The 24,376-nt window shown below is 47.2% G+C and overlaps 1 protein-coding gene across 2 annotated transcripts in view; it reads right to left on the bottom strand.

Annotated features, from left to right (window-relative positions):
• The window catches only part of CALB1 (calbindin 1), a 242,345-nt gene that overhangs the window by 101,029 nt on the left and 116,940 nt on the right, over positions 1 to 24,376 (bottom strand). For both annotated transcript variants that reach the window (XM_069621326.1, XM_069621327.1), the window contains exons 4-5: positions 11,580 to 11,660; positions 11,415 to 11,471 (exon numbers count right to left, since the gene is read on the bottom strand). In XM_069621326.1, the coding sequence (XP_069477427.1) occupies positions 11,415 to 11,471; positions 11,580 to 11,660 (138 nt within the window). The remainder of the gene's footprint in view (positions 1 to 11,414; positions 11,472 to 11,579; positions 11,661 to 24,376) is intronic.

Here is a 24,376-nt window from a genome sequence, read left to right on the forward strand (position 1 = left end):
TGTTGCTTCGTCGCGTCTTGTTTCCAAGGTGAGCATGTTGCCGCTGGGCTATCCTCCTGGGACAATTGATCGCATTTTGCCATTTTCTGTTTATACACCACTCGAAGAGGGAGGCACCTTTACACATGTGCCGTAATCAGGGGGGAGTGCCTTCAGCGTGTCTAGCAGAGACGTTGTAGCCTACTGACTCGAGGTAAGACTGGTGCCCAAATACTGTAACATGCATGCAGGAATCCAGTGGTGGCAGTTCCCTGTACTGAGTGCACTGAAGGTGAGACGGACATGCTGAAAATTGAAACAGTTACACTCTATCTTTGACTGCTCTGGGACAGAATGCAGAGGTCAAAGTTGTTTGACGGCCAAACAGTAGCCAATGAGGTTCCTCTTCTGAGCTCAGACATCTAGACAGAGTCCTTGCACTGAGCAGGTGGCAGTCTTTAAACACTTCCCTGGTGGCAGGCATGGATGTGGAACTCGTATTAGACTTCACAGAGACAGTGCTATTAGGCAACATTGAGACTCTGGGGTGAATTTGAGATAAGAGAACCCAGAATGCAAAAAAGACAGGACTCGGATTGACTGATTTGACCAACTATGCAACTGCCAAGGTCAGACAGCATGGACGTGGTGTGCGGTTCTGTGGTAGTGGTTGGTATCAACATACTGAACGTTTGCTGATATTTCTCAGTAGACTCAGGAAAAAGGCTACATGTTCTGTTTATCTGTGACTCAAGTACATGGCCGGAGGTTTGTTCTTTTTTCTCGATTTGGGGACTTTTTCTATAACAGTTTTCAGGAAGGTGGAGTAGGCATCGTGGGACGAGAGAAGCAAAAGACAGCGTTCTGTTGTGCTGTCTGTTAATGTATCTACCTTTAAAACACGGGGTGGTCATTTATTTATTGAGACATGATGTTCAAGCATCATGGCTCGTGCAAGCGTGGGTTCATGGGGGTGTGTATGCTGACGCCCTTAAAGGAGCCTGTCAGCATTGGAATGCACTGTACAACATGACACTCTCCAAAAGTCACAATAGCATCAAAGAAGAGATTTAACCCAAGCCACACCAGCATGTGTCCATATTACATCATCTAGTGAAGTCATAGGCTCCCAGCTGGGGAGGCAGTGTCCTGTGTTGTTGTAGAAGACTCCTGGGTTCATAGGCTGCTTCAGGAATCTCCAGCAGTAGTTGGCTAACCCAGGGAACCTGTGTAGTTCTGACACTAACTGTGGGTGTGGTGTGGTGCTGATGCCATCAACCTTCTTTGGATAGGGATTAACACCTTTGCAGTCAACCATGGAGTCAAAGAACCTGGGGGACAGCTTGGAACACTCACACTTTGCTCAATTAAGGATAGGTCCACACTCCTGAAGGCCTGGGGGACAGCTTGCAGCCATATGAGGTGTCCATCTGCTGTGGCAGAATACACTATGATGTCATCACTGACATAAATGATGCATTGCAGGCCTGCCGGCACACTGTGGATCATGTTGTGAAATCCTTTGGAAGCTGACAAGATGCCAAAGTTTAATGTTGTATGGCACCGAAGTTCCACACGTGTGGTGAAGTTGTTGATGGTGCTTGAGTTTTAGTCATGCTCGGGCTGGTGGTATCCTGATTTCAGGTGGAGCTTGGAGAAGAATCACGAGCATGTGAGATCTGCGACTATGTAGCCGATCCTTGGTGTGATGTCTCTCTCTCTCTCGTTATACCTTTGTTAGGGGGCAGCATGTCAGTGCAGATACGAACATGCCCAGGCTGCTTAGGTTTCTTCATGATGACAATAGGTGAGACCCAAGAGGTGGGAGCGGAAAGCTTCTTGGTGATGTGGGCTGATTCAAGGTTTGCTCAGTTCTTCTTCAACATTTGCTCGCATTTGAATTGATCTTCATGAATAGCGCAGGTGGACAGGCTGCACTTTCATGTCCATGTGCAGTTTGACAGGCTTCCACTTCAGGCAACCAATGCTGGAGAATAATGGTTCAAATTCCTTGAGTAGGCCTTCGAGGTCGGATGCATATACACGCAAGGTGAAGTAGTTGCGGTCTAGGACCTTGGCAGCTTTGCAGCTCAGCAACATGTCAGAGTGAACTGCTGTGACAAAAATCCTCTCAGAGATGTGCATGACCCATGAGTGATGTACGGCGTGAATAGTCCTCAGGAGAATTGGTGTTTTATTGCCATAGGTGAATATCTTCACACTTTTCTGCTGATAGGAGGAAGTGGTGTAATGTGGTGGAACTTAATTGATGGGAGTAGGTTGGCAGGTGTGCCTGTATCTACAACCAGTCACATGTCTTTAGCCACTTGAATATCGAACATGAAGAACATCTCATCATCACTTGATTCTCCGGATGCACATGTTGCTTTGTGACTGGTTTGGGGTTCCAGCCTTCGAGCGACGGACCGCAAATTGGGGTTTTTCTGTGTGATGCCTTTTGAGTGGAATACATTTGAAAAGTGGCTTCATTTGTTGAATTTCTTGCGTGTGTCTTTGATACAGTGTCACAGCCAGCATGAAACAGGAGCATGTAATGTGTCAATGTTGGGAGCTGTCTATAGACGGACCACAGGTGTGAACCACAGGGCCTGCATGAGTGGCAAGGCAGGACTCGGCCACCTTGTCTTCATCTGCTGCCCAGTCGTTGATCTCCTGCTCAAGCTTGGGGAATGCCTACATTTTTCATGCCATGGCATTGCAGTGCCATGGTTCGTGCCAACATGCATGCATGTGGGCGTGGATGCTGATGGCTCCTAAAGAAGCCCATCAACACTGGTTAAGCAGATAGTGTCTCTATTTGGAATGTCACAGTCCTGCATTGGTACTCTCCTCCATATTGTCATTGCTTGCAACTTCACAAAAGGGCATGCTGTTTTCAGTTGTGGAGTCCAGCAGGCACATTTGTCAATGCAGAACTGTTATTACAGCGAACACGTGTGCCTTATCCTAAACACACTCCCCATCTCCGAACCGCAGTCTTCCCTTTTCAGGGAAGTATTTTCTGGAAATGGAATGCTGAGCCTTGGCGGCAGGGAATGTCATCTACTCCAGTCTACTGTAACAATACACCCTCAGTCACATTCTCCCCTGAACATATGAATTCCTACTTTGGTATTGGGACTTCATAACACTACTCCATGTTCACATGCATGCCAAACAGCCAGCAACAGTCCAGTGATCTAATGGATATGTGTTGTTAATATTGTGCAATACAGCCAAACATGACAACCACTTTTCACCTGAATGACCAATCGGAGTTGTTGTCTAAGGGCTCTATAGTCGAATATGTGTATGGTGCATTGGCCCTGTAATGCAGTCAGCATCCCCCTAACCTGTGATGCTGATTGGTGGCCGAGGACAGCTAGGTCATCATATCCATAGGCGCAAATACTATAAGTAGTATGAGTTTGAAAAGGACACACAGGCGTTTGACATGTGAAACATTATGGTGGGGCACGCTGCTACACAACGAGAAGCAGAGAAAATGCAAGTCTCTGTAAACAATGCTGGTAGCATTCTGCACCCCCCACCCACCATTCATCGTTTTTATGGGGGAAATGGATTGAACACACCTCCTTCCAACATGTCTATGCATGTATGTAAACGTAACTGGCTGCTGCTGAGGTTGACATTCTGCTTTGAAGATAACAATCAAATATCTGCAAAGCCCGTTACACGTGTTTAAAAACACACGGGGCTGATTCAGAAGGAGTTCCTTTTGTGTTTGCAAAATCATCAGGCATAATAATCTCCACCTGGAACCACACTCGCATTGCACTGCCTGTGTAACTGACATGGAATCCCATTGGCTTCAGGAGCAATGAGTGCCTGACACATTTTGCTGACTGTCTTGATTACGAGGGTGTGGTCCCTTGAATGGGCCAACATTGGCGCAGACTACACTGCGGTGGTGTTTATGGTCTCTGTTAATATCAGTGAGCGTGGCCTGATATTACTTTGATTAATAGTATCTGACTGCTCTTTGACAATGGTGAATGTAAAAGTCTGAGTGATTCATGGCATGGAAAGTGTAGAAAGACTGATAGGGATCAATGGGCACAACGCGATCCTCAGCAGCTCCTATGCAATTCTAGTGGTGCTGTTCGGGAGAAGGCTAACAACAAAGATAACATCAGCAGCGGGGAAGAAGGCATTTCATCCCAGGCAATATTTCACCCGAGGCAATTGGACTTCAGCTAGACAGGAGGCAATCTGAGGAGACACTTCCACAATGAGATGCGCTGCTGTGGTATCAATCTCACATGCGCGCCGCTGACTATCTTTATTACGAGGGTGTGTAAGTCATCACACCACGGGACACACACATTCCCTCTTGTCTCTTCCAATTTCCATGCCTCTGCTCCGGCTCTCCACATGGGAGGAGGTAGTCAATATCCCGGGACTGAAATGTGCTGGATGGAGCAGAGGGCTTTGCCGCGTGCCGGCTGCAAATGGGTGGGACCTCGGTACAAGGAGTAGCCCTTTATTCCCTAACAAACAAAAGAGCAAAGAACTCCCAGGCAGTGAAAAAGAGCAAACAACCTATATCATTGTGCTGCCTCTCTCTCTAGAATTGAGTCCACACATTGTGTACTAACAAATGTCCCTACTAACACCAAACATTTGCCCCCTGCTGCACCCCCTCCCTTTTACAGAAACTTCTTTTTTTGTTGCTTTCTCTTCCTCTTACATGACTCTTTTACACTCCCCTCTTCCATCAGACTAAGGTCCGGTTTCTCTGGGAGATAGCACATCACGCCATTTAATGAACAAGGATAGGCATTTTGAAACGACTACATAGATCATAGTTGGCTTCACTCTCTGCTGTTTCCTTTGTCTCGCACTTCTCCACCCACCCCCACACTTCACCCCCCCCTTTACCCCCTCCTCCTTCCCTTGGACTTTCACGATCTGAATGTCACAAGGCCTAGTGAGATCGTTATTTGTGTCCTTCCTCTGTTTCTCCCCTTTGTCTTGTCACGCCTAGAAACACTTCTGTATAGGCGCGTTATAAATGCCAGATCATATCATATCATATCATGATTCACTGCAATACTGAGACCATTAACATAACACAATCAGGAATATCCTACTGAGTGCCTGATTCTAGGAGCAATCATCACATTTGTTTTTTTATGACCACATTTTGAGAAATTGGCCTTTACCATCTAGGCTACACCAATGTACGGTTTTGGGGGCGGGGCAGTTGATATCCTTGATTGTGTTTTCAAGGCAGATTTGAGGTAGTATTAGAGTACACAAATGGTGTGTTGTGAGGGGCTTAGGAGGGTGCTTGGGCAATCCTTATAGATATGTGGCCCTACTGGCCTGCGGATGTGTGTGCATAGCACTTGAGGCATATTCCAGTATGATTAGTCTGGGACTGCCAGCACAGAGCCACAAGTGGCCCAGTCCAAGGCGAGGACATGTAAGAAAGCTGAATGGCGTTGGTAAAACAAGGCAGAGGAATGAGATCGGCAGAATAGTAATGTAAAACATGGATAGCCTGACACCTAGATCTAAGCTAAATGGCGTGTAACTGTTTCTTGTATTTGCTCTCTTAATGAGGAGTGCCAGATGTCCATGGGGAAGAGCATAGATGATGCGATTCCATAGCTGGTATTAGCCTTATGACGAGAAACCCTTCTCACTACATGCAAACTCAAATGATCTACCCATACATAGCGTTTATAAGATCCTCTCGCCGGCTCCAAGCATCACAGCTGTATATGTCTAACACCCACTGACTCGCAGATCCTCTGGCCAATGCATGAGCACACTGCGAGCACGAGCTTCCCCTTCTGGGTATTCCTCCCACCATTGCTCCCTCCAACCCTGAATGTAGGGGTGGAGGCTGCTAGGGGCATGGCATTCTTTTTTGTTTAACCCTTGATGCACAGTACCGTGGCTCTTTGATTGGGGATTCCTTGAGTGCAACATGTGAGGTGGGCTCAATAGCCCGATTGCACCAACTCAGCCCTCCGTCCTTGCGAAGTTGATCATGTGAACCCCATAAGTGGGTAATAAAGATGGTGGTTATTACAGTGCTTAGAAGCTTGAGGAATTGGGCATGAAGCTCTATGTAAATCAGAAAGTTATGCATATACAATGGGCCCATACTGTATCAATGTTTGCAATCTGTAGGATAATGCACACCCGACGTGCACGTGGTGGTGGGCTCATCATGTTCGGAATGGATGAAAGAGAACTGCCAAGACTCGTCTCCCGCGTGAAGCTGTGGATGCACCGCTGTCGCGTGGCGATGAAGTAAAAATAAAAGGAGCGCTTAATTATACAAAAGGAACACGTTATGCAATTCTCTGTGGAACCAAAAGAGCTGATTTCAAATGACATCATAAATATTCAAAGCCAGAAGCATGAAAGGAAGTGCTCTGACAGACATGAAGCACCATCTCTGCTAGGAACGGATTTCAGGCTCACCATTGTTTTGGGGAGAGCGGGGTCCCGCACTACTTTCCCATAACCATCACATTTATCCAGAAGACGTTTCTATTCTTTGTGCCCCCGCGTACCCAGAAGAGTGGAATAGTACAACTGAGTGGGCGCTCAAAGGCTGATCAGGGAGGGAGGGAGAATATCTGCAATTGGTACTCCATTGGTACTCGAGGTTCATTCCTCACCAGAGAACGAACTAGGAGCACTAACTCAGCCTTTTAAAAGCAAGACCTGAAATATAAAATATGTCTCGCTAAAATGGTGGTCTATTATGAAACACTGAAGACTTCAGATAACCTTCCTGGTATAAGACAGACCATTTGAGCACCTGAAGATGCAATCTGCAATCCTAGCTCATCTTCTATTTCTTATCCTGGGTGAATGAAGATAGCTTTAGTTCTATGGAATGCACTCTTTTGCTGCAATCAAACACTGCTCTGCTCCAACCCCAGAGGAGAGGCCAGGATTGTCTAACAAGTGCAGCCTGTAGCTAATGTAGTTGGGCCCAGTACAGTGACATTAACATCTGTAAATTCCCACACAGCACTACTGAGTGGGCATTTACAGATGTTGTGTGGGCCTTGCCCACCCAGGCCCTACCTTGTCTACTCCTCTGTCCAACGCTCTATGAGACGCAGAAATACCAAAGTCACAGAAGAAATGCAATTCCATCAATAATTTCTTTCTCATTACAACACACATGCACAGGCAACAAATCAATGCCTAAATCGGTTGCACCGTTGATAACAATCCCACCTCGCATATGGACTGCCTTGGCGCCCCTCGCTTCCAAAGTTATCACTGAAAATCTCACTCATTGTAGTGATAAACCCTGCAATGGAGGGCTGACTGGGCCGTTAATAGCCATCAGCGCGACGATCGAAGGCCAGAGGTCTGTTACTGGCCCCGTCAGCCACGCATTCCGGGGTTTCGCAATATTAGCAACCCAGGGTCTCCCTCTGAGGTCCTAATAGTTTTTAAACTGCTTTTCTTTGGCAAAGGAGATTCGTGCCTCATGTTTTGCGTGTGCCAATTCTCCCACAGAAAACAAACGTAAGAAAGATAAGAACTGCCATAGCAAATATTAAAAGAAATAGTCCCTTTGCTATTTCCATGGCCGGAGACGGAGAAGTTGCAGGGCCAGGACCTAAAGAGAGGAGCAGGTACATTTGGGTGGGGTGGGGGGTGGCGAAAAGGAGTGGGTGCCCGGGGGGAGAGGCTGAGGGTAAGTGTGGGGGAGATGGGGAAGGATGGGGTGGGCGTTTCAAAACAAATGATGGCCACCTGAGGGTGGCTGAGAGAACCTAAGCCACCTTCGATATGGCTGGTCATCACACTGTGACCATCCTCTTTATGCTGGCACGGTTCTCAATTGATTCTCCAGTTACCCATCAGATAGACATCAAACTGTTCAGGTGGGCGCCTTCAGATCTGGCAGCTGCCTAGTTACCTGTGGAGTGCCCCAAGGCTTAATACTCTCCCCAGCGATTTTCAACATGTACTTCTGAGGAACCACTTCCTCAATGATGCAAACACCTGTCAACACCAGTACTTGGCCAAAACCACAGCTGTACTTCAGAGTGAACTATTCCAACAACATCAAATTCTTCCCGAAATGCCTTGAGACTGTTCAGACGTGGGTGACAAGCACATACCTAAAGCTCAACCAAACCGAAATGAAATATGTTCTCCTTTGGCATCTATCCAAATAGGAAATCATCCAAGGATGACGGAATGACATACAATTAGATGGGTTCACGTCTCAACTCAGCTCACACTGCTCCACAACATTAAGCCCTTCCTCCAACCATAGGACTCTAAGACCATGTTAAAAGCCCTCAGGATTTCCCTTATTAATCAGATAAAACCCTTCTCGCTGGTCTCCCTTCCATACACCTGCCATTTTTTGAGGTTGTCCATCATGCTTTGCAAACCTGATACAATGTTCCAATCATTTCACCACTCACATTTTTACATGATCAACAATGGCTTGCCTACCTTGCCTACCTTACTGACAAACTTACCACCTCTGGTAATACATGCTCCTCCATGAACCAGACCAATGCAAGGCTTGAAATAAAACTGGGACACAGTTAAAAAGACCAGTAAACAGTCCTCCTGCTATGCCCCAGCATACTGGAATACCCTCCCATTTGCAACCAGCACTGCCTCAGCACTCCTTCAGTTCCGAAAATAATGTGAGACCCTGTTTCTTAGAGGATTCCTATGGGTGACTTAGGATCCATTGTCCCTAGATTACCACTGCTACAGAATTATCTATTCAATGCATGTACCAGGTTCCATTTCTACTGAACTGCCAATTGGATTACCTCCTTATGGACAAGTAGGATATCTTAGGTAAGTATGGGCTCCTGAGGAGCTGAAGCTGGAGGAAGGGAGCGTGGGGTCCCTCAGGGATCTTGTTTTACTCCCTCCTTTTTACCATCTAGATGAAACACCTTGAAGAGGAAAATATGAAATCTACTCCTGCCCCTCTCACCATAGATGCATGAACTGGAAAGAAGAGCAGAAAGAATGAGCGCACTCGCCATTTTGCACCAGTCCCCAATGCGCCCATGGGTCACAACTATGCTGAAAGATACTCACCTCACAAACACTGCAACCAAAAAGTAACACAGACCTTGCCCAGAGTGGATGAAGAGCTTTTGGGTGCTAGCAGAAACACTTTAAATGACAGTATTGATTAAAAGCACTAAGAAGACATGCTACACTAGCCTCAATGCAGCAATACCGCCATGCAGAATCTGCAAAACACACAAATTCCTGTTTAAAGGCTTGCAGATGCTCACATGAATTAACCCCATGGAAAAGCAAAAGCGTTGAGCCACCTAACAGCACTATAATTCATGCATTATCAAGTGGCACAGTGTAAGCCATGCCCGCTTCAGGACATTACAGCCAAATACACTTGTCTCACTGAAGATGAGAGGCGATGGGACAGCGTGCAGCCCCCAGACAAGGTCATGTAACCAGATAAACTCTTTTCTTGTAACAAAATGAAATTATTTTCTTCTGAACAACAGTGAACCGAGCTCAGCCAGCTTCAATAATTCTCATTAAATACAGCTAATTCGAGTGTGGAGGCAAGACACGTGACTCTGTGGCTTTTCTATGAGAACGAAAAGAGGGTCGCAAAGCCAGACATGATTTGCAACAATATGTAACAAGAATGCCTGCATGTCGCATTTAAAAGCAAGTGCATTCAAAAAGCAGTGGGATTCACACATTTATGACGCACAAGAGACAGTTACTTTTATGGGGGAAATACACATTTCAAGCTGGGAGCAGAGTTTGTCTCAGGCTTGGAGACCTCAGCTCTGGCCATTCACCACTCAAGGCCCCAAGGCGGAGAACCTTGCTCAGCTAAACCGATGGGAAGGCTTTCACAATGCAACATTTTTAGAATTAAATCACTGGGAGAACAGCCAAGCCAACCCCCTAACAACGTAGGACCAATCATTAGGGGTTCTATAAGGGAGCTATATGTGGCCAATCACTCAGCAGCAACATGCTAGAGAGCAGAATCCTTTAGGATGCAAGCATGCCTACTTGTGCTCAATAAACACAAGGGGAGATTGCAGGAAGGAGGAGAATCATGGAGGAGGCACACATGCCTACTCGTGCTCCCTTGACACAAGTAGAGATTGCTGGAAGGAGAAGGCACGGATGCCTACTTGGGCTCCACTGACACATGTGGTGATCTGGAAGACCCTTGGGGGCCCTAGGCTACAAGCTATCTAAGTCGTGAGACGATGGAGAGAAAGGCTGACCAGACTGCTTGTGAAACACCCCCATAATCTTCAGGGAATTTGAAAGCCAAGGCTAATGCTATCCCCAAGGAACCCTAAGGTAATGTGGGAAATGACTTAACATATGCATGAGGGTGATATAATTGTGTCTGCCAGACAATGGGCCTCATTACGAGTCCGGCGGTAACCGTGGCAGTTAAACCGCCTGGCTACCGCCAGACTCGTATAACCATTCCGCCTCCGTGACTCCCGGAATTACCAGGGCATTACAGCCCCGGTGTCCCGGGAGTCACGGAGGCAGAATGGTGTAAATCCCCATTACCATTGAGTCCCATAAGTGGAAACACCGGCACCATCTCGCCACTGTTAACTCCGGACCGCCCGACCTGTAATGAGGCCCAATGACATGGAATTAAACTGAGTAATCGGCCAATCTCAGGGAAGATGTATACCAATGAGAGAAAATGAATCAGCACCTCTTTCCGTCTGAGAAGACCAAAAGATTAAGGCTGACAATAACATATTTTCAGCCCGCATGCTACTGGACAGCCCCTTGCGTGTGGTAAATGTTACAGGAATAGGGCTATCAAAACTGCCTGAAAATCATAGTGTTTCTAGCAGTCGAAGTTGCAGCGCTGGAGTAGATACATAAGTATGTAACTCTACCCAGCGTCTCGCCTTCACTTGCGTGAAAAAATGAGCAGGGGAGTCATGAAAGTGCTGAATGTGACCCTCTCTGATGCCCTTTGGCAATACTATTGCGTTTATAATGTACTGTATTGGGCTCTAGAACCACACCGGGGCCCAGAGGTGCCCTTTCAGCTGCTAGCGATAAAGCGAGAGGTGACGGGGTCACACACCGAAATAATCCGTTGACATCAGGCAGAGCAGAGGTGCACTGCACCCGAGGCAGCGTTAGGCAAGGATGCTGCTGATCAATTATACAGATTTCCACTCCATTGAGTCTTTTATCAAACAATCCATGGGCACAAATCTCTCTCACAATTCTCTCCAATACATATTCATGTTTCCCCCCTAGCTGGGTCAGCTAAAGAGACTGTCGCCAAATGATTCACTCGTTTAGAAAATGTCTTTCCACCCCTGAAGAGGTTTCCTCTTATCTGCTGCCTCCCTGGCGCCGCGCACGAGCTGCTGAGCGGGCACGTCACCCACCGCGCGCCAGCTTACCTTTAGTTCATCTGTCTCGATGAATCCGCTGTGGTCCGTGTCGTACCGGCGCCACGTCTGCAAGTGACAAGAGAGGCAACAATGTCAGCGCGAGGCCCAGGCAGCCCACCCCCCACCCCCATATCATCCGTCTATTCCCAGTGAAATTGTCTTTGCTGCCAGTACCTGCATGAATTCTTCGCTCGATTTCAACTGCTGGCGAAAGAACAGCAAGAAGTTCTCTTCTGTTGGCAGGATTTGGGCAAGCTGCAAAAGATTTAAAAAAAAAAATCGACATTTTACTATGATGTGGGGCAAATTAGGGCAATTGCCACCCCCAAGCCCATTTTGTGGTCTGCCCCCCAGTTCCCCTTGACAAAGGACACTCATAAAAGGTACTCCGCAGACCAGACCCGTCAGCAAACACCTTTTCCAGGCGACTATTTGCTTAGCCTGCCCCTTCTTGTGGCCGGCAGTAGACACCACTGGAGGAGAGGGGCCTTCAGTTCAAGGCACTGTGGTGCGGGCCATCTAATCTTAAAAGCGGACCTCCCACATGCTGCTGCACACTGCTTGATAAAGGGGCTGCTTACAATTTAATATGAAACAACAAAATGCACCATTATGTATTCAGTTATGAATAAAAGAAATCACAGGGAAAATGTTTTATGCACATAATTTACTACCTGCATATGCACTGGAACCTGGGATGCAGGGACGTTCTCTGGGGAGGCAACTGAAAGGGACTTGACAGGAGAGAGACAGCCTGGATGGATGTTAACACTGGAGCTCGCCTGTGTACTAACTTTATCTTAACCTGCAACTAAATTAAAGAAGTTTCCTTTTATGCTGCACGTCTCCTGCCTCATCCTTACCTACGGCGTGACGTAGCTGATATTAGGACACTTCAGAAAGCAATGCATTTCTGCACAAAAACACTGACAGAATGTACCATTGACGGCAGAGCAGGGGACATGGGTCCTTTACAATGGGGTGAGAGAATGTGACTTGAAGATCAGATGTTGCAGGGGAAGGCGGAAACATAAATCAGAGATGAGGGCAGGACAGAGTGACATAGGAACGGGATGGTAGAGGAAGTGCTGACTCAAGGACGGAGGTGTGACGGAAAAGTGATCTAGGGTTGCCCATGAAAGGTAACGAGAGAGACGAAAACAGGATGATGCAGTGGCATGGAGTACTAGGAAACAGGTCCTTCAGAAAGAAGCAGAGATTTGAGGTTGGATTTAAATAGTGGTAGAGTTGAAGTGGTACAGGGAGGGTGAGTAAGAGCATTCCACAGTAGGGGAGCGAGGAGAGAGAGAGCAGAAACGAGAGGGAGTACAGGGGGCTTGAGTGGTGGCTAGGAGGTGAGCCGGGATGATCTTAACGAGCGAGGAGGAGAGGAGGAAGTGAGATGAACAGATAGGTAGGGTGGGGCAAGTCTGTGGATAGTTCTGAAAGCGAAATAAATGTCTGCCCTTAAACCGACCAACATATTTCCAGTTATCTATGTTTAGTTTATTTTTGTGGAATTGCCCTCAAAATACCCCACCACTTTCCTGCCACTCCTTTCGGGTACTTTATCTCAGGGTGCAGTCTCAAAGATATTCTTGGCTTGTCAGAACATTCAATTGAAATGAAAAGCTCCCATTGTGCTGACAGCAGATATGAGAACACTGTGCTGTGGGTGATATTTCTCCTGGTAAACAGAGTCGGGCAAATGCTTAAACAGTGGCCCAAGACAGAAAAGCACAGAGGAGGCACTTGTTTTGCCTTCTGGCAGTTTTTTTTAAATGGACAGGTCACTTCACTCACAGTGGTGTCCTGTGCATTTCTTTGGGGCTGTGCAGCAGCACAGAATATGAGCTGGCCACCCTTCTTGCATACATACATTGACTGGAGTGCACCGCAGACAATAATGCATTACAGGCTCCCAGGACCCAGATGTGTGCTGGTAGCACATTTCACAGTGAAAGTGCCTTTCACTGCAAAATGCCAATAAAATAATGAGCATTTTACTTCTGCTTGAGGAATAGAAATACAAGTGGGACAGCACTGACAAAACATGGTCAGTAATTAACCGGTCAAGCACTGCGCAAGCTCCTCCGCCTTCTCAAAATAGGTGCAGGGGAACAGAGTTGATATCTCTGCATTTCAAAGTGCATCTCATTTGTCAATTTGGGATGTGCATTGAAATGCACCGAAACAAGTCCTTATTTGTGCAAATGGGCAAAAGCGGTCTGAAAGAGCATGTGAATGTGCGGATCTGTTATGCACTGATTAAAAGGCCCTTTGTGAATAGGGTGCAACCTTTTGGGGCACAAGTGAGGAGATGCGCTAACGTATCTCATAGCTTATGACAAAAAGGTTTTGAGAATCTGAACCAATGTCTTTAACCACATATTGTTGTAAGCTAAGCGATGAGTGGTGTCTATTCTAGGAAACACTGTCTCAGACCCCCTATTATTTGAAGCTGCACTGTGCTTGGTGCATAATATTAGGTGGCTAAACTTTGAGTGATGCTTTTTTCATTAAAGGGCTAGGCTGTATTCACATCAAGCACAGCAACAAGCGGTATGCCTGTAACAAACAATGACTAAGAGCAGCTGACTTTCACACATGTATACTCCAGCAGAAAGATTAAAGACATCTCAAAATAACTCATATCAGGTGTGGGATACTAAACCAGACCTCAACTCCACATTGCATTCTGGCACTTGTATGTCTGGTTTTATAGCCTGAAAATGTAACTAGAAATGTCATCCCCGAATGAAGTGTGATAAAAGAACAGGGAACAGCTCAAGCGATTTGTTTCTTAAAACATAGTCAAATACTGAGAAGGGAGTTAGTGGCTTACTCCACAAAGACATTCCTCCAGACTTTTGGAATGTTTGTTAAAGGCCTAAAAAGGGACTGGAAAAAGGGTGTGGTTATCTGTTCACTTAGTTGACCACTGGCCACTGAGACAAACGTCCAAATATGTTATCACAATTAATGGGAACATAAAAAGCGAGCTAAAACCTTTGAAGGTCTCTTTGTGCGAGGCAGACATGACCAGTAGAAGATGAGCTCAGGCAAGATTGTTGCAAATATTCCCCATGTCTCCCAACCCCACGACTTGAAAAATGAGATGAGTGCAATGCAGGCAGCACGGGTGCATGGAGAGCAGCAGTGCACGCCTCACTCATAGACATTGAGTACAGAAATGACAAGCTTGCCCCTCACTGCCTCTCGCTCACCCTCATCCATGCCAGGCCTGGCTCTATACAAATGGTTTCCCCGCGTCTGTCTCGCCAACCCCCTCACATACTCAAATCCTCCTCTCTCCTAGACCTCTCTCTGCCGCCTTCTCGCACATTTGCTCATCATCACTGCTAGCCAGTCTCCACTGCAATGCCCTCCCCACTGACAGCAAAACATAGCCCCACAGAAGTATTCAAGACCAGATTCAAATTCCAACTGTTGGCCAACAAATGGGCCTCCCGCCATACCCCTGCACAGACCACTAACTGACCATGCCAGACTCCCTTGTCACCACTGTAAACATGCACACACTGGTGTGCTCAGGCTCCTGGAATTATTATATGCAGTATTCATGCCTGTCCTTGCTTCATCCCCGGCATTTGCCCACTTCACAAGGCCATCATCGCCTTATTACTTTAATAGTAGTTCATAGTTCACCCACCCCATTGTAAGGCTGCTCTTTTCCAGGATTGTTTCTGTATTGACTCCTATTTAGGTCATGTCTGTGAGAAATGACATGCTAATTGCTCATGCTAATTGCTCAATAATTTCAAATGCAACATACACACCATAAAATGGAAGCCAGAACAGTAGTACCACCGCACTTCGATGGATAGCAAACCGAATTTGTCTCTACTGCTTCATTCTAGCTCGAAAATTCCAACAGCAGGCCTCGAGAAGTGTCCCAAACCACCTGTCTCTTTCACAACGAACCAACTCACCTTCCAATCTACTAGCCACCCTTATAATACAAACTGACCGCAAAACACACACGACAGCTTTATGCTGCTCCGACCACCCCAACAAGAGTAACACCAGCAGAGCCACTCGGAGCGCGTTGCCCGGCCCGCTACAGCTTTACCTCTATCACATACCACTCTCCTGTGCTGTCATTTAATAGATCCTGGGGTTTCCTCCCTGGATAAAACAGATACTCATATCCCAAAGCCACAAACTGCACAGAACCATAACTGCACCTGTGGGCGGATATGCAGTGACTCATATGCCAATGCCACAAACGGCACAGAACCATACCTGCACCTGCGGGCGGGTATGCAGTGACTCATATGCCAATGCCACAAACTGCACAGAACCATATCTGCACCTGCGGGTATGCAGTGATTAAAACAAAGTTCATTGCAGGTTTGCTATGCCTGGGGTTAGGGATGGGGAACGTGCAGTGGGGAGAGATCATGGGCTCTCCCAGTAACAGAAAAAAAGGGGTCAACCGTAGTCGTTCAAAAGGAGTTGAGCACACCCATCACTACCAAATGAGGGTCTTTTAAAGACATAGAACCAAACCCAGGACCCTGGTACTTGAGGCCTGCACTGCTCCCTGCCAGGCCCAGGACTCTGGTACTTGAGGCCTGCACTGCTCCCTGCCAGGCCCAGGACTCTGGTACTTGAGGCCTGCACTGCTCCCTGCCAGGCCCAGGACTCTGGTACTTGAGGCCTGCACTGTTCCCTGCCATGCCCAGGACTCTGGTACTTGAGGCCTGCACTGCCCCCTGCCAGGCCCAGGACTCTGGTACTTGAGGCCTGCACTGCCCCCTGCCAGGCCCAGGACTCTGGTACTTGAGGCCTGCACTGCTCCCTGCCAGGCCCAGGACTCTGCCAGGCCCAGCACTCTGGTACTTGAGGCCTGCACTGCTCCCTGCCAGGCCCAGCACTCTGGTACTTGAGGCCTGCACTGCTCCCTGCCAGGCCGCCCAGCACTCTGGTACTTGAGGCCTGCACTGCTCCCTGACAGTCCCAGGCCTCTGGTACTTGAGGCCTTCACTGCTCCCTGCCAGGCCCAGGACTCTGGTACTTAAGGCCTGCACTGCTCCCTGCCAGGCCCAGGACTCTGGTACTTGAGGCCTGCACTGCTCTCTGCCAGGCCCAGGACTCTGGTACTTCAGGCCTGCACTGCTCCCTGCCAGGCTCAGGACTCTGGTACTTGAGGCCTGCTGCACTGCTCCCTGCCAGGCCCAGGACCCTGGTACTTGAGGCCTGCACTGCTCCTTGCCAGGCCCAGCTCCCTGCCAGGCCCAGGACTCTGGTACTTGAGGCCTGCCAGGCCCAGGACCCTGGTACTTGAGGCCTGCACTGCTCCCTGCCAGGCCCAGCTCCCTGCCAGGCCCAGGACTCTGGTACTTGAGGCCTGCCAGGCCCAGGACTCTGGTACTTGAGGCCTGCACTGCTCCCTGGACTTTCACACCTGCCTCTTCCTCTACCTCACTAACCACCACTTTGTTTTGGCAAACGCACCACAGGGCCATCAAAAACGGCAGATTTGGATTTTACAAGACCAATTCAGCATACACTACCATTCAATTGGGTCGTCAAAATATTTATTACAGCGTATAGAAGAGAGAGGCTTCTGTCTTGAAGCACTAGAGGAAAATGTCGTATTATTATTAGACTTGTAAGAATGCAGAAGGGCTCAATGGAACATAGTTACGTGTTATCTGTGTACCAACAATCTGCTTGAAAGCTCTGAGTGGGCACTGAATGAGGGCGGCTGGGGTGCAATTCAGGGGTGTGTGGCTTGGAGCTGATGAGCGGAAAGAGCGGGCCGGGGAGGGTCATTGGGTTAGGGTTCACTTCTTTTTCATTAATTGATTTGAAGCTACATTACCAAAGGGGGTGACACGATGTGGGCTCCTTGAAGACCACACATTGAGACTCCTGTGAGACCAAATGGCTTTGGACTGTTTTAAGGGCCTTTTAACAAGTTTTGAACATAAGTTCTCATTTATGATGTATATTAACTTGATGCACACCTTTTATGTCCTAGCCCTTTTTAAACTTGCATATTGACGCCATTTTATTAATGACAAATCGCGTGGTAAAGTATATGCAGGCTTGAACCAATTCGGCCTGTTACCACTTATTGGGGCGCCCCGTGTTCTACGTGTGCCCCTGTTTGCCCCCGCAATGATGATTTCTAAAGACAGGACCGGACGTCCACCTTTTCCGGCATCAGGCAACCTTTCCGTTAGAAGTATGCCAGCCTATAGATACATTACTCGGTGTTATTCAACCTAATTATGACACCTGAAAGAATGTGCGCGCGCAGGTCAGATCTGCTACACTCTCGTTTTCTCGGTCTGTGGCCCCCCAGGAGCCCATTACAAACATTGTCAACAGAATGAGAGGGCACGACATTCACTTTGCTCCGAGAAATGGAGATCTTGATTGTACACTCGCTGAAAGGTCAGTGGACCCAGGCTGCAGGGCGAGGGATACGTGTTATCAGCTCTGCGGCTAGAGGACGTGCCTTTATTGGTGTTCAAGTGAGGCGTGCAGACGGTTTCGCGCATCCCTTCGACTGATGCTTTCATTGTGGCCCTTACACGCTCCCGGATGTTCATGTTCCATCCAGGCAGTCCTACCGTATGAGCAGCTCTGCACGTTGTCATGCGTTTTGCTAACAGCATTTGGATACCACCCATCTTAAGTATCGCTTCATGGCAGAATGGCTTTACATTCGTGTGGGGTTTACTATGGCTCTGGGATTGCATGCAGGCTAAATTGTGTGCACGGGAGAGTGCCAGTGGTTAAGTATTGTGAGTGTTTGCTCGGTAGTCTGTGCATTAAACACTGAAGCCCAGAAGCGGTCCATAGTGTGAGGTTTGTGAGGACGGAGATCAAGGGCTGGCGTGAGCAGAGATTTGAGGGCAGAGATGTGCTCAGGGTTGCCTATAGGTGTGCTAGTGTACCACTTTGGAGCACCCTCGGGCTGTTTCTGTGTGCTTCTTCCCAGGTTGGTGTGTTGATCTCTGTGGGTCCGTGGCAGACATGTGTATGTGTGCGGAGAGGGGAACAACAGGGTGTATCCAATTGGTTATTTGTTGCACATTGGTTGTCCGTTGTCCTGTGTAGATGAAATGGTAGTGGGCATAATCTCTGTGACAGCAAAGGTGCTATGTAGATGTGTGATGAATCAACTTCCGCGGCACCAGTGGTCCAGGGATGAATATCGGTTTCTCAACCATCAATCAGCCCCGCACCTCTAGTACACCAGAATGGACCTGAACAGATTGGAAACACAAGTACATTTTAAACCTCCTTGTCCAGTTTTGGTAACGTGGATGGAACGGCAGGCTTATCTCTGCAAGGTCGTGGATCGTTGGTTAGTTGAAACACAGGGAAAATACAATTATTACCCAATGATAAAAGGGACTGTCCAGTCAAGGTTGTACAAAAATATCTACTTTATTATTATCTCAACAGACAGTTCTAGCACACTTCAAAATACAACCCACCTTGTAAAGAAACACAGAGGACAGACAGTTTCACGAAGGAAAGGGATGCACTCTGGATACTGACAGGAGGATAGTCGGTAAAGCAATCAGTCATAACTGTTCAAAGTTACTTGGTTTCAGCACCAAGGGAGCAAGGGGTCGTAAATGTCACTTGGGGCCTTCGGAGAAGGACCAGGTTGGACAGAACCATAATGTACCTGGTGCTTGAGATGATCTTGATGCTCGACAGCATTGCGTCGGTTCCAGGGCGCTTTGCAGCTCCTGCGACAGAGTTCACAGTGGGAGACAGCTCCAGGTATCAAGCGGCAGGCAGTTCGGCAAGTGAGGCAGGACGGACAGCTGCAGGCTGGCACACAGCGGTTCCGGGTCAAGAATCGTTGTCTCTGTGGTGGTTGGTGGATCTGGAACGCTGGGCGAGGCATCTCGGATGGCTTTAGTGACTGCAGCGTGACAACAGTCAGCAGTGCAGCCGGTTGCAGCTCGAAGGGCTTGACTGCCCTGAAAATGTCCTTAAAAGATGTACTTTGGTTGATGCTTGTCATGGCACTCCTCCTAGCTTCTTTGGATGGGGTCATGTCGGTCTTTAAGGTGGACGGGCCAAAGCTGAGGCGAGTGTTTGCAGGCAACAACCTTGTCCTTTGTTCAGAGACTCTCTGGCACTTCCCACCTAGGAAGCTTGCTGGCAGAACCTAGCAGGGCACGCTGTGTGCTGGCTGGGTATGGTTATGGAGCTGCTGTACGGGTCCTCTGAGGTTGGTATCTCCCTCTGTTCCCTAGGAAATGTTTAGGGGAAGGATCCAGGCCTTCCTTCCCTGGTGGAAACTGTAAGGTAGACTGTACCTTCAGCCAGGGTCCAAATTAGTCCTTCTTCTTACTCCTTTTGAAGACATCGGATAATCTGCAAAAAGAGGGGCTCAGCCCTTTTTTAAAGCCAACTGGGTCCCAGTGATTGGTGCAGGCTAAGCTTACCTTAAGGAACCAATCTAGGCTCCCCACCAACAATCTTCTGTTATGCATGAAGTCATAACCAGAATGTTTTGCAACAGGAAAGGTAAGGGGTGACAACATGTACTACTAAGTCCCACCCATCTTCCTGTCTGTTGTGGATCAAAGTGTCTCTCTGGTTAATTGAGCTCTCTGTGGCTCCTGATCAAAGCGCAGGTCCCCTTGAGGTTTGTGGCGAGAACAGACTTTCTGTCTCCATTAATTCACATACTTCTTCCCTAAGAAAGGGGGTCTACCTGCAGGGGTTGCCTTCTGTAAACAGTTGTCCCAGACATGCCATTCACTGCCCTTGATACAGAGGGGTGGGAGCTAGTTTCAAGTTGATACATTGCATATCAAAGAGGTGTTGGGGTTTCCTGTCCCCTTTTGTCAGTTCTGCGAACAGGCCTATCACAGGCCTGTTTCATTTAACTGTCATCAGTGTGCGCTGCCACCAGCAGAACCTAGACAATGGAGAGGGCGGATCAATGGAGCCTTTGATATTTTAATTAGGCTGGCCATGGCCGGAAGAAGGTGTTGCCTCCCCCCTTCGTGAGATGCTTTAATGTACCCGTGCTTGTCACATTCCAGCTAAATGTGACAGGGAGGACTGCGCCTGTAGGCTGTGTCCCCCCAGAGTACACATGACTATGTGTTTGTTGTGCGGTGAGCAGAGGAAAATGTGTGCGGATTAGCCCCACACATTTTCTGAGGCTGATCTCCCATCATTCATTTTCATTACAAAACATTTTTAAAAAGCCCAGGCGAGCGCACATTCCCTGTGCGGATGGTCGAATTCCTCACAAGATGGATGTATAGAAGGCAGGTGCAGTGTTGTGTCCAGTGTATTCCATTGGGATCAATAGAGCATAAACGACAATACCAAGAAATACATTACAATGATTCACAACTCTAGAAACAGACTGCCTTTGGCAGGATTCCTCCTGGGTAGATTTTGTACCCACACTATAAGGTACAAAGCTCCCATGGAAGATAAACACTACATCAAACTATCATGCATATTTAAGTCAACACAGGGAACTCTACCATTAAATAATAGAAAGCACAATGTTTCATAGTTATTAGCAGGTTGTTTCCATAGGATGGAAGTGGAAACTAACAATCACAGCCTACCTGTGGCAGAGTTAACTTTCTACTCTTCTTCTTAAATGGCCTACCTACATCCTGCTCGCTGGACACCCACATGAGTCTGTTAGAGCTCTGAAGTGGATTCAAGTGTCATGCAACAACTTTATGAATAAGTAAAACCGTATTGGATAATGAGATCCAACAATGGTGTTTTCACATCATGCAGTGTTTGCTAACAGTGGCAGCCCACTTGCAGCTGCCCTCTACTTGATGGATTCATCTGGTGTTTCACGCTTCGTTACTGAAGTCTTATGAAGATCTCTACCATTGTTCCCATCCAAGAATGGAGGAACAACCTATTCCAGATGGACTGTAATACAAAGTCAAGGCCATTCGTGATTCCCAGATTCAACACAGAAGCATTGATTGAAAGGGGTACATTGCGTGGGCCCACTAGGGGGAGCCACCTCTCAAGTCCATACACCTCAAATAATTAAGCCGTTTCTTCTTCTCCAGTCAAAACAGGTGCCCCTTGAGCATTGGGAGAGGGCACAGTTTCACATTAGTAGGTAATTGGAGGACCTAACCACATTGGCGCTTGGGAGGTCATTGTGCAACACATGGATTGCCACACTGTGCGTTCTCCAGCTATTTTCCACATATGGGCACTATCGTCTTTTCCAGTGCATACATGTGCCAGGCACCACTGACTAGGGTCAAGGCAGTACGTTGTTTTCTTTCAGTTGTCACAGCAAACACTGATGCGAAATGCAGCACCATTCCCATTCTGCATACATACTGCTGTTCCCCTGATTCCTGCTGCTAACTCTCTGCCTTACCTTTGCAGGGTAATTTCAGCCACATGACATTAATTAAAAGCTACAAAACCATTATATTAATAAAAGACAGTCACAAGGGGGCTGTCAGAAATTGTTCAGAAATGCCATTTTAAATGGGTGGAGCAAGAACTCCCAGAGATGGAGCCTAGAAACCTAAGAACCAATTAGAAGAACATGGATAGGCCTTGTGTAGGAGGAGAAAAATACATGGCCCCTCAGGAGTATCAGCCAATGAGCCAGCACCTTATAATTTAGATATTTCGGGTTGCGGTTAGGAGATTTTAAAAGTAGAAGCACAGTGGAAAAAGGGAAGACTGACTAAAGAAGAAGGACCGAAATGCAAGGGAGACAGAAGGAGGTGAATGAGACAAGGAGAAAGATGGACTAAAATCTGGAGGGAGCCAGGAGAGACAAACGGAGGGATTGATGCTGGAGGCCATCCATAACTGAGTCTGGAGTCTGACCAGGTCCCTGTGTTTCCTATGAGATGACACAGGATCCCTGCTATATGTTGACTGCTCCATTGCCAAAACCCAGAAAAAACTCTAAGTGAGTAAATTTGTCTAAGAGAAAAAAGAATTGGTGGGGATCTGTTTGAATTAATACCTCATCCTTATTGATTGGTAGGGCATACAGAAGTAGATCCTTACAATTTTTGTATTAATTAGTAATTCATTTAACTCCCACATAGTCAAAGAATGTGGGTGCAAGCTCGGGGGCATGCACAATCTCTGATCTCGCTCCCAGCACTGATAAAGATATAGTCATTTCAAGTAATTGGGTAGAGAGTGAGGAAGTGACTCCAAATTAAAGACAGATTTCTCACTACAGAGTGGTAATGAAAAAGGGTTCAATAGGTTGAGAAAAGTATTTTGTTAAATCATGGTTGGGTGAGAACATTATAAGAAATAAAAAGCACGCAGGGATGTCAGAGATGAATAGCGGTGTGCATATCAATTATTTTGCGCAGTAGCAAAATGCTACATTTGGTTTAAGTGAGATCACATACAAGTTATATGCTAAAGTAAATCTGTCCTGTTACGTCTAGGGTCCTGCATAATTCTTTACATTAGAAGTCTTGTGGGCGACCCACTAATTTGGAGCGTTTATTCGACCTGCACTTCTATTTACATGTTAACAGGGGGTAATTTTAGATCAGAAATGAAAACTGCACATGTTTGTGTCTTAGATATTCTGTGAATCTTTACCACCAAAAGTGAATGGTGCTCAACCTGTTTGTATTGAAGTTTTGTCAGAAGGAAAGCTTGTGGGCCACCAAGTAAGGTGCTGTGCATTGTGATAATGATTGTGCAATGTTGATTTTGTCTATTGATGAATACATATATATTTTTTCTACACCGGTCTGATTCTCGGCTTACCTATTGTAAAGGGGTGAGGGATAATAGTGGTGTGATATTTGTCAAGGGCAGTACAAATTCGGTAAACTGATGTGGTGTTTTTGATTGTGGGGAGGGAATGAATTCCCTACATTAATGGTTGCCCCATAAATATATTATTCACCTGGTTGCTTCTGTTCTGCTCTTGTGCCTGGCTCTGTTTCCTGGCTAGGCCCCCATCCCTTGTTTGATCCCCCTTGTCTATCCTGCCTTTTTCATTGGTCTGTTTTCTCCTGCCTCAGTTTTCTCCTGTTTATGGCCCTCCTCTGTCCTGCATCAGTCTTTCCAAACTACCCTATGTTGTGTCTACAGTATCTTTACACTAACTCTTGTCTGTCGGAGCCCTTGCTATACCTGCATCCCTGTCATTTGGCCCATTCTGTCTAGTTGCCAGACCGTCTACCTCCGTGCTTGCACTATCCCTTGCAATGTTAATAGTGGGTGGCCATTCCGTGTCATTTGGATACCGTATCATCACAGTCTTGGTCATTTAGTGGCCAGCCTATTTGTCGTTGATTCCATAGCCACATTCTCTCCTGCAGGTATATACTAGGGGACACCATGAACCCTTGATGCCATCAATGCCACAAGCAACTGGATACAAAACCACAGTGTGATGCGCAGCTTGACAGCTACGTAGTATTTATGGAAGTCTAGGAATCCTCATCTCTCTCTTAAACCATGACTACTTTTCATCATTTCCCCTATGTTTACAGCCTCACGAACAATCTGCCTGCTAAAATCTCAAACCTTTTACACCGCACTCACTTCTTATCAGGAGGCCCAGAAGGCCTATTGTAAATATCACAGACTTCTACTGTTCTGCTGTTATCACGACACATCCCATATACATCTCAGCTCTGCCAAACCAGAGGCCGCTCTTATGGATAACTCGCTCATTGTCCTTTCTTCACTAAAACACCGATAGTGCCTACTGCCACACAGGTGACGGGTGATTCCGACCTGCACTCAACAACATAACAGTTTGCTGCATCTGCCTCTCCCTTTAAACTACTGGCAACCTGTCTTTTCTCTGCACAGGAAGTAGCCGGTCAAGTGGCACAGCGAGTAGAGCGCTCGCTTTGACACCCGTGCAGAGCCTGTTAACGCAGGTTCGAATCCCGGCGGGGCCAAACTCAGCCTTTCATCCTTCCGAGGTCGATAAATGAGCACCACACACC

Source organism: Ambystoma mexicanum, chromosome 5q (assembly GCF_040938575.1).
Source record: "Ambystoma mexicanum isolate Mex_15411 chromosome 5q, UKY_AmexF1_1, whole genome shotgun sequence".
Classification (NCBI taxonomy): Eukaryota; Metazoa; Chordata; class Amphibia; order Caudata; family Ambystomatidae; genus Ambystoma; species Ambystoma mexicanum.